The sequence below is a fragment of the Babylonia areolata genome, chromosome 12 (genome assembly GCF_041734735.1).
Source record: "Babylonia areolata isolate BAREFJ2019XMU chromosome 12, ASM4173473v1, whole genome shotgun sequence".
Lineage (NCBI taxonomy): Eukaryota > Metazoa > Mollusca > Gastropoda > Neogastropoda > Buccinidae > Babylonia > Babylonia areolata.
Genome location: NC_134887.1, coordinates 2,725,981 through 2,737,002, shown reverse-complemented (window position 1 = coordinate 2,737,002; position 11,022 = coordinate 2,725,981). Strand labels below are relative to the sequence as shown.

The 11,022-nt window shown below is 45.3% G+C and overlaps 1 protein-coding gene across 1 annotated transcript in view; it reads left to right on the top strand.

Annotated features, from left to right (window-relative positions):
- LOC143288320 (ARF GTPase-activating protein GIT2-like) overlaps nucleotides 1-11,022 on the top strand; it is a 71,309-nt gene that overhangs the window by 19,858 nt on the left and 40,429 nt on the right. The window contains exons 10-12 of the mRNA XM_076596693.1: nucleotides 2,001-2,073; nucleotides 4,359-4,456; nucleotides 8,411-8,525. Of these exons, the coding sequence (XP_076452808.1) occupies nucleotides 2,001-2,073; nucleotides 4,359-4,456; nucleotides 8,411-8,525 (286 nt within the window). The remainder of the gene's footprint in view (nucleotides 1-2,000; nucleotides 2,074-4,358; nucleotides 4,457-8,410; nucleotides 8,526-11,022) is intronic.

The following is an 11,022-nucleotide window of genomic DNA, read 5'->3' as shown; positions in this document are numbered from 1 at the left end:
TCGTATGCACACGAGTGGGCTTTTACGTGTATGACCGTTTTTACCCCGCCATGTAGGCAGCCATACTCCGTTTTCGGGGGTGTGCATGCTGGGTATGTTCTTGTTTCCATAACCCACCGAACGCTGTTATGGATTACAGGATCTTTAACGTGTGTATTTGATCTTCTGCTTGCATATACACACAAAGGTGGTTCAGGCACTAGCAGGTCTGCACATATGTCCACCTGGGAGGTCGTAAAAATCTCCACCCTTTACCCACCAGGCGCCATCACCATGATTCGAACCCGGGACCCTCAGATTGACAGTCCAACGCTTTAACCACTCGGCTATTGCGCCCGTCAATAATGCCAGTACAGTGTCTGTGAGAGTCTGGGTTCAAATCCCAGTCTCAGCCTTTCTCCCAAGCTTGACAGGAAAATAAAACTGGGTGTTTAGTAATGAAGATGAGATGGTTGACAGAGGCCCTCCATTTGCAGTATGCATTTGGCACACTGAAAAAGAACCTCTGGCAGCATGAATGAGCTCGGCCAATATCTGAAGAAATCCACTCTGGTAGTGTACAAATATGCATGTTCAGCATTCAGAGACTGACTGGAGCTTACAGCTGGGCTGACAGGAGAGTGAAAGCAGTGTCCAGCATTCAGAGACTGACTGAAGCTTACAGCTGGGCTGACAGGAGAGTGAAAGCAGTGTTCAGCATTCAGAGACTGACTGGAGCTTACAGTTGGGCTGAGAGGAGAGTGAAAGCTGTGTTCAGCATTCAGAGACTGACTGGAGCTTACAGCTGGGCTGACAGGAGAGTGAAAGCTGTGTTCAGCATTCAGAGACTGACTGGAGCTTACAGTTGGGCTGAGAGGAGAGTGAAAGCAGTGTTCAGCATTCAGAAACTGACTGAAGCTTACAGCTGGGCTGACAGGACAGTGAAAGCTGTGTGATCAGTGGCTTCTCCACTGGAATGGAAATTTACGTGCAGCTTAGCTCTCTCCAGACGAAGGAATGCTCACGCATTCCTACACAAAACGTATTCGGATTCGGACGAAGGAATGGAATAGCATTCTCCGAAAGTAAAATTCCATCATGCGCTGTACATGTGATTTTGTGATTAGTCAAGCAGAGTGTGCTATTCTGGGTCACTCCACAATCGAACAGTATGATTGGTCAGCCTGGGATGTGTGGCCTGTCTCGCACACACGCTGACAAAGTCACTGACCGGTCGTCTGCTCGCGTGCCAGCCTGTTAGCAAAGCGGGCTCTTCTCAGAATGTTGTGAAGCGAACAAGGCAGTGACGGCAACGTTTTAGGGTTGCCGAAGTACTTGAAATGCTACAAACTGAAGGGTCGGACATTGAAGAGGTGGATGATGACGAAGAAGAAAGCTAATTTAATGCAGAAAGCGAGCATGGGTATGGTGATTCGGGGTGAAAAATTGACAGTATTTTCTACATATGGCAAAACTATAAAAAGAAGATGAGAAATTTGATTTTTTTTATATGTAATAGCTCAACACGTAATAAACCAGTTCTGAAAGTTTCATTTTCTTACACAGTATTTTGTATTTTTTGTAATTTTTTTTCCAAACCCTTACAAATGGGCCGTGTGTGGGGAAAAGCAAGGGAGAAAACTTGTCGTCCCGAGTGAGTTAAGGGAAGGAACAAGCAGCTGGAAACAGAGAAGTCAGCCGTGGATTCCGATTGTGAGAAATTCAGACCAGGGAAGCGACACAGTGCCACAGATGTGTCAGCTGTAAGGAAGCAGCCGGCAGGGACAGAAGTTTTGCCAGACGTCTGAGCCTTCCTACCAAACTCAAAATAATCCGCCAGATTTCCTGATTGTTCCTACAAACACTTGACAGGGGTCGGCATCTCTGGGTGACGAGAGGTGAGCGGGCACTCTGTGTGTGTGTGTGTGTGTGTCACTGTGTGTGTGTGTGTGTGTGTCACTGTGTGTGTGTGTCACTGTGTGTGTGTGTGTGTGTGTCACTGTGTGTGTTTGTGTGTGCAGCTTCCCAACCACCTGTTTGAGGAGCTGGCCATGGACGTCTATGATGAGGTGGACAGGAGAGAGAACGACTCCAGTAAGTACAGTGTTTGTGTGTGTGTGTGTCTCACTCACTGTGTGTGTGTGTGTGTGTCTCTCTCTCTCTTTCTGTGTCTATGTGTGTTTTCTCTGTGTGTGTCTCACTGTCTGTCTGTGTGTCAGTGTGTGTCTGTGTCTGTGTGTGTCTCACTGTCTGTGTGTATGTCAGTGTATGTGTCTATGTGTGTGTGTCTGTGTCTGTATGTATGTGTGTGTATCTCACTGTGTGTTTGTGCATGTCTATGTGTGTCTGTGTGTGTCTCACTGTGTGTATGTCCACGTTTGTGTCCATGTGTGTGTGTGTGTGTGTGTGTGTGTGTCATTGTCTGTATGTGTGTCTGTTTGTGTCTCACTGTCTGTGTGTATGTCCGCGTATGTGTCTATGTGTGTATCTGTGTGTGTGTCTGTATGTGTGTGTGTGTGTCTCATTGTCTGTGTGTGTGTGTCTCACTGTGTGTGTGTGTGTGTGTCTCACTGTCTGTGTGTGTGTGTCTCACTGTGTATGTGTGTGTCTATGTCTGTGTGTGTCACTGGTGTCTCCCATTTTTTTATCCCATCTTACAACCACTAGCAGTTTGTCCCAGTGTTGTGCTTTACAAGGAGTCCCTACTTCTTTCGGGTACACTACATCATATGCTGTATTGTAAGGATCCACGTGTTGCCTGAAGGACTGACAAAACGTACTGGGCGACGCCACCACTCAGACATCTGGGGGGGGGTACTTAACATGAGCGAACGTTGCAGCACTTAGTTTGGTTACCGTTAAGAATGTTCCCACCTCCACGGTAAGTTCCGTACACTTAGGAGCATTCTTAACTTTAAGCAAACTGAGCACTGCCTCATGCAGCCCGCTCCTGGTTAGCAGATGTGGTGTAGTGTAGATAGATTTGACCAAACTCAGTGATGCCTCCTTTTACTAACTCAACTCAACTGAGCTGAGCTGAGCTGTATATGTGCATGTGTGTCTGACCGTCATATTGTAAAGCGCTTTGTGGTGTTTTGATGTGCTTTCTAAATGTGTGGGTTTTTTGGGTTTTTTTTTAGGTGGGGGGTGTGGGGGGGTTGTGGGGTTGTTTTTTTTCATTATTTAGCCAAAATTGTCAGAATTTTTCTTCTTTTTTTTTTCTTTTTTTTTTATCACAACAGATTTCTCTGTGTGAAATTCGGGCTGCTCTCCCCCAGGGAGAGCGCGTCACTACACTACAGCGCCACCCATTTTTTTGTATTTTTTTCTGTGTGCAGTTTTATTTGTTTTTCCTATTGAAGTGGATTTTTCTAGAGAATTTTGCCAGGAACAACCCTTTTGTTGCCGTGGGTTCTTTTACGTGCGCTAAGCGCATGCTGCACACAGGACCTCGGTTTATCGTCTCATCCAAATGACTAGCGTCCAGACCAGTTCTGTTCCAGCTAGGCCACAGTGCCCTGCCTACCTTGTGGCTGTGTGTGGCTTGGTAGTTTCACCTCACACATGATGTCCGGAGCACAGGATGGGGTGGTGGTTAGTTAATATTGGGTCATGGACTGCCAGTTCCACCTTCACGCGTACACTAGAGCGTGCTGTTTTTTTACCCCTGCCAGGTTCTGGTAGTGAGTCATACCTCTGGTGTCGACGGGCGCAATAGCCGAGTGGTTAAAGCGTTGGACTTTCAATCTGAGGGTCCCGGGTTCGAATCACGGTGACGGCGCCTGGTGGGTAAAGGGTGGAGATTTTTACGATCTCCCAGGTCAACATGTGCAGACCTGCTAGTGCCTGAACCCCCTTCGTGTGTATACGCTAGCAGAAGATCAAATTCGCACGTTAAAGATCCTGTAATCCATGTCAGCGTTCGGTGGGTTATGGAAACAAGAACATACCCAGCATGTACACCCCCGAAAGCGGAGTATGGCTGCCTACATGGCGGGGTAAAAATGGTCATACACGTAAAAGCCCACTCGTGTGCATACGAGTGAACGTGGGGGTTGCAGCCCACGAACGAAGAAGAATACCTCTAGTGTCAGGTGATGAGCAGAGCAGAGGCCAGTGACTGGTGTGTTTACACTGAATGCACACACGTGGGGGTGATGGCGGTGTTTTTTGTTGTTTTTTTTCCCCTGTCCTCGTCTGATATCGCTTAGAGTGAAAGGATGTTAAACTAGACAACACGCACATTTTGAATTTCTCAGACACATTCACACACACACAGCCACTCACACACACACACACACACACACACACACACACACACACACACACACACACACACACACACAATGTCTTTACGCTATTTACTTTGTGGTCCACAGTCTGGTTGTCCACCCACGACCACACGTCGATAGTCAGCGAGCGTCTGACGGTCCCTCACCTTCCCGTCAACCCGGAACTCTCTACCACCCGTAATCAGGTCAGCCACCCCGCCTGTCAGGATTGTTTGTTTTCTGGTATTGTTTTGTTGTTTGCTTGTTGTCGTTTTTGTGTACTTTATTTCATTCACAGACATAATACGGTAAGCAGTCACAAGATCACAAGATGATTTATTGTCCTTAAAAGGAGATACTTGGTGTGGTGGCACACAGTTAAATCCTTTATAGCACAAATATAGACATGCATACGCTCAGAAGCACACAATCTCAGCTGCATCAAATATCCATGCACCCGCCATCAGTCTCCATTTCACACTCGTAAGAAATTACTAAAAATATGTAAAATGACCTTGCTTGATTCGAAATATTTTCAACCCTTTCACTTCCAGAACAATTTGTGATTTTTGCAAAAACCAAGGTAAAAAAAAACAAAAAAAACAAAAAAAATCACAAAAATTTTAATTATGCTCGAAAGTATGTAAAAGGAGATGTTTTCTTGAAGGAAAAATAATTGAGGATATAATTATCATAAGTTCAATGTTGACAGGATGAGATAACTCCTGATCAGGGGAAAATAACTCAGATTCTAAGATGAAAAAAAACAAAAAAACCAGTGGAAATGGTGCCAGATGGTTAGCAAATGTATCGGACACAACAACCAAGTGCCGATATGTTGTTTCCTCCACTATTATGTTTTAAACACAAACACTGTACCTAAACACTCACATACACCGTGCACACCCTCCCACCCAAACACCCACAAACACTATAACACAATAGTACGACACAAAAGCTCTCTGTAAACAATATTTCGGCTTGAAACTTTCATCTGCAGGGTTTCATGATAAATGAAAACCCCAAAGTGTTTTTTCTGTACCCACTTCTGACACGCCCCCACCCCCGCCCCCTTCCTGTTGAAGTACTTTGTAGCATGTATTCATCAACAGCAACATTGCTTTTGTTTTCTATCATGTTTCTGCAGTTGCTATTGTCGACATTGTATTTGTATTTGTATTTCTTTTTATCACATCAGATTTCTCTGTGTGAAATTCGGGCTGCTCTCCCCAGGGAGAGCGCGTCGCTACACTACAGCGCCACCCATTTTTTTGTATTTTTTCCTGTGTGTAGTTTTATTTGTTTTTCCTATCGAAGTGGATTTTTCTAGAGAATTTTGCCAGGACCAACACTTTTGTTGCCGTGGGTTCTTTTACGTGCGCTAAATGCATGCTGCACACGGGACCTCGGTTTATCGTCTCATCCGAATGACTAGCGTCCAGACCACCACTCTAGGTCTAGTGGAGGGGGAGAAAATATTGGCGGCTGAACCGTGATTCGAACCAGCGCACTCAGATTCTCTCGCTTCCAAGGTGGACACGTTACCTCTAGGCCATCACTCCATTGTGCGGAAAATCAAACAAAATTCTAGCCACCTTTTCTGCACTGTATGTCCTGGCTGCGATGCTGACACGCTGAAAAGTTTTTCACTTCACAAAACGCAAAAAAACGCATCCAAATCGAGTCAAAACTTGCTGAGATATTGCTTTGAACACTCATGAAGGCAGTTGCCATTTGCGATGAAGTAAGCATATGCAAATGAAAGGCTGGACTGTTGATAATGCAGTCACCCTGAAACCATGGATATATCCGCTGTTGGAAGTGAAAGGTTTAAGAAAAACGTATATATAGCGGTGAAAAAAAAAGGGGGGGGGGGTTGGGGGGGGGGGGGGGAGGGGTGAGAAGGAGCAGATGGGAATACATCAAAGAGATTAATGTGTGTGTGAAAAAGGAAAGAACAATGTCAAATAATCAGAGCATTCAGGTACAAGTGAGACTCCGTTAGCTTGTAAAAAGTTGACATACGGACAGCACTCACAGCACTCATACCAGTAGGAGCTAGAGTGTCGGGCTCCAAGGATATTTCATAACATGGTAAAGATGGACATACTTCATTTTCAGTTTTCAGCATGTAAATTTTTTATTTGTGAGGGCTGGGTGCTGAAAGACTGTATCAATTGTTGTGAAGTATTTCCCACCTCCTGGAACTCTCTACCACATGAAATCTGCGCAGCAGCGCCTTGTAGTCTGGATTTTATGTTTATTGATTGATTGATTTATTTATTTTATATTATAATTATTATTTATTTATTTATGTAAGCTTACCTATTATTTATTCACCTTTCTTCTTCTTTTTTTTTTTTTTTTCTCAAGGCCTGACTAAGCACGTTGGGTTACCTGCTTGGCAGATGTGGTGTAGCGTATATGGATTTGTCCGAACGCAGTGACGCCTCCTTGAGCTACTGAAACTGAAACTGATTTATTGGTTATCAAAGGATATTTTGTTATTATATTTTATCTATCAGAGGATGGATATTTCATTATTGTTTTTTTATCAGAGGATATTTCGTTATTATTATTTTATTTGTCCGAGGATTTTTTGTAGTTCATTTGTTGTTTATCAAAGGATTTTTTTTTTATCAGACTTGTTTGTTGTTGCTATTGATTTGTTTATAATTTATTTGTTTGTAATTTTTGTCTTTGATTTGTTATTTATCCAAGGTTATTTTGTTATTATTTTGCTAATTATCAAAAAAAAAAAAAAATTCATTATCGATTTATTATATCAAGGACATTTTGTTATGAATTTGTTAATATTAAAATAAAGTTCTGTCATTGATATGTAATTTATCAAAGGATATTTTGATTAATTTTTAATTTATGAAACTTTTCTTTAATTTTGATTAAGTTGTTTTGATCAAATCCAGTTTGATTGTCAGTTTTGTTATTCGTCGAAGATTTTGTGGAATTTTTATTTTATTTTATTGTGTTTTATTTTTTCATTGTTAACCAGTTCAACCCCAGGAAATTTGCAGCAACAGCAGACTACCCTGCCATACAAGGGGGAAACGCAGGAAATGATTGTAATGAAATTATCCGTTTTTTCCTCCCAAACTGATTTGTGTGAACACTGCGGGAAATGTTATAGAAGTCAGTTCCCTTTGCTAGCAGTTGATGCATGGAGGAACGTGGGAACTGTTGTGTCAGATCAAAGTTTAACACCAGAGTTGAATGAGTTGATTGTGTACGAAGGGACTACAGAAGTGTGTGTAAACAGTGTTGGTGTGTTCTATGCATGTGTACGCAGGGACTGCAGAAGTGTGTGTAAACAGTGTTTATGTGTTGCACATGTGTACAGGGACTACAGAAGTGTGTGTAAACAGTGTTGGTGTGTTCTATGCATGTGTACGCAGGGACTACAGAAGTGTGTGTAAACAGTGTTTATGTGTTGCACATGTGTACAGGGACTAGAGAAGTGTGTGTAAACAGTGTTGGTGTGTTCTATGCATGTGTACGCAGGGACGACAGAAGTGTGTGTAAACAGTGTTGGTGTGTTCTATGCATGTGTACATGTGTACGCAGGGACTAGAGAAGTGTGTGTAAACAGTGTTGGTGTGTTCTATGCATGTGTACGCAGGGACTACAGAAGTGTGTGTAAACAGTGTTGGTGTGTTCTATGCATGTGTACGCAGGGACGACAGAAGTGTGTGTAAACAGTGTTTATGTGTTGCACATGTGTACAGGGACTACAGAAGTGTGTGTAAACAGTGTTGGTGTGTTCTATGCATGTGTACATGTGTACGCAGGGACTACAGAAGTGTGTGTAAACAGTGTTGGTGTGTTCTGTGCATGTGTACGCAGGGACTACAGAAGTGTGTGTAAACAGTGTTGGTGTGTTCTGTGCATGTGTACATGTGTACGCAGGGACTACAGAAGTGTGTGTAAACAGTGTTGGTGTGTTCTATGCATGTGTACATGTGTACGCAGGGACTACAGAAGTGTGTGTAAACAGTGTTGGTGTGTTCTATGCATGTGTACATGTGTACGCAGGGACTACAGAAGTGTGTGTAAACAGTGTTGGTGTGTTCTGTGCATGTGTACGCAGGGACTACAGAAGTGTGTGTAAACAGTGTTGGTGTGTTCTGTGCATGTGTACGCAGGGACGACAGAAGCTAGCCCGCTTCAACGCTCGCGAGTTTGCCACTCTAGTCATGGACATCTTGAATGACGCGCGCCTCCGACAGACTGGCATCGCTCAGACGCCTAAAGAGCCAGGTAGGGTGTGGGGGTGGGCCTGGGGGGTGGGGGGAATGGGGGGCAGTGGTGTTTGTCTTGTGTCGTCTCTCTGTCAGTCGTCACTTGCCTTGTGTCGTCTCTCTGTCAGTTGTCACTTGCCTTGTGTCGTCTCTGTGTCAGTTGTCACTTGTCTTGTGTCGTTTCTCTGTCAGTCGTCACTTGCCTTGTGTTGTCTCTCTGTCAGTCGTCACTTGTCTTGTGTCGTCTCTCTGTCAGTCGTCGCTTGCCTTGTGTCGTCTCTCTGTCAGTCGTCACTTGCCTTGTGTCGTCTCTCTGTCAGTTGTCACTTGCCTTGTGTCGTCTGTCAGTTGTCACTTGTCTTGTGTTGTCTCTCTGTCAGTCGTCACTTGTCTTGTGTCGTCTCTCTGTCAGTCGTCACTTGCCTTGTGTCGTCTCTCTGTCAGTCGTCACTTGTCTTGTGTCGTCTCTCTGTCAGTTGTCACTTGCCTTGTGTCGTCTCTCTGTCAGTCCTTGTGTCGTCTCTCTGTCAGTCGTCACTTGCCTTGTGTCGTCTCTCTGTCAGTCCTTGTGTCGTCTCTCTGTCAGTCGTCGCTTGCATTGTGTCGTCTCTCTGTCAGTCGTCACTTGCCTTGTGTCGTCTCTCTGTCAGTTGTCACTTGCCTTGTGCCGTCTCTGTGTCATTTGTCACTTGCCTTGTGTCGTCTCTCTGTCAGTCGTCACTTGCCTTGTGTCGTCTCTCTGTCAGTTGTCACTTGCCTTGTGTCGTCTCTCTGTCAGTTGTCTCTTGTCTTGTGTCGTCTGTCAGTTGTCACTTGCCTTGTGTCGTCTCTGTGTCAGTTGTCACTTGCCTTGTGTCGTCTCTCTGTCAGTCGTCACTTGTCTTGTGTCGTCTCTCTGTCAGTCGTCACTTGCCTTGTGTCGTCTGTCAGTTGTCACTTGCCTTGTGTCGTCTCTCTGTCAGTTGTCACTTGCCTTGTGTCGTCTCTCTGTCAGTCCTTGTGTCGTCTCTCTGTCAGTCGTCACTTGTCTTGTGTCGTCTCTCTGTCAGTCGTCACTTGCCTTGTGTTGTCTCTGTGTCATTTGTCACTTGCCTTGTGTCGTCTCTCTGTCAGTCGTCACTTGCCTTGTGTCGTCTCTGTGTCATTTGTCACTTGCCTTGTGTTGTCTCTCTGTCAGTCGTCACTTGCCTTGTGTCGTCTCTGTGTCATTTGTCACTTGCCTTGTGTCGTCTCTCTGTCAGTTGTCACTTGCCTTGTGTCGTCTCTCTGTCAGTCGTCACTTGCCTTGTGTCGTCTCTGTGTCATTTGTCACTTGCCTTGTGTTGTCTCTCTGTCAGTCGTCACTTGCCTTGTGTCGTCTCTGTGTCAGTTGTCACTTGCCTTGTGTCGTCTCTCTGTCAGTTGTCACTTGCCTTGTGTCGTCTGTCAGTTGTCACTTGCCTTGTGTCGTCTCTCTGTCAGTTGTCACTTGCCTTGTGTCGTCTCTCTGTCAGTTGTCACTTGCCTTGTGTCGTCTCTCTGTCAGTCGTCACTTGCCTTGTGTCGTCTCTCTGTCAGTCGTCACTTGTCTTGTGTCGTCTCTCTGTCAGTTGTCACTTGCCTTGTGTCGTCTCTCTGTCAGTCGTCACTTGCCTTGTGTCGTCTGTCAGTTGTCACTTGCCTTGTGTCGTCTGTCAGTTGTCACTTGTCTTGTGTCGTCTCTCTGTCAGTCGTCACTTGCCTTGTGTCGTCTCTCTGTCAGTTGTCACTTGCCTTGTGTCGTCTCTCTGTCAGTCGTCACTTGCCTTGTGTCGTCTGTCAGTTGTCACTTGCCTTGTGTCGTCTCTCTGTCAGTCGTCACTTGCCTTGTGTCGTCTGTCAGTTGTCACTTGCCTTGTGTCGTCTCTCTGTCAGTTGTCACTTGCCTTGTGTCGTCTCTCTGTCAGTTGTCACTTGCCTTGTGTCGTCTGTCAGTTGTCACTTGCCTTGTGTCGTCTGTCAGTTGTCACTTGCCTTGTGTCGTCTGTCAGTTGTCACTTGCCTTGTGTCGTCTGTCAGTTGTCACTTGCCTTGTGTCGTCTGTCAGTTGTCACTTGCCTTGTGTTGTCTCTCTGTCAGTTGTCACTTGCCTTGTGTCGTCTCTCTGTCAGTCGTCACTTGCCTTGTGTCGTCTGTCAGTTGTCACTTGCCTTGTGTCGTCTCTCTGTCAGTTGTCACTTGCCTTGTGTCGTCTGTCAGTTGTCACTTGCCTTGTGTCGTCTCTCTGTCAGTTGTCACTTGCCTTGTGTCGTCTGTCAGTTGTCACTTGCCTTGAGTGGCCAGTACAGGCTTGGTGATGAGATGCCTGACAAGGAAGCCAGTGTGGGTTTGAATCCTGCACATGAATTGGGGATTTGCACTCCCCCCCTCACGCCCCCTGACCCCTCCACGACACTTCGAGTGGATAGTCTGGGTGCCAGTCTTTTGGATGAGACGGTAAACTGAGGTCCTGTGTGCAGCATGGACTTAGCATGTGTAAAAGAACCCAGGGCGACACA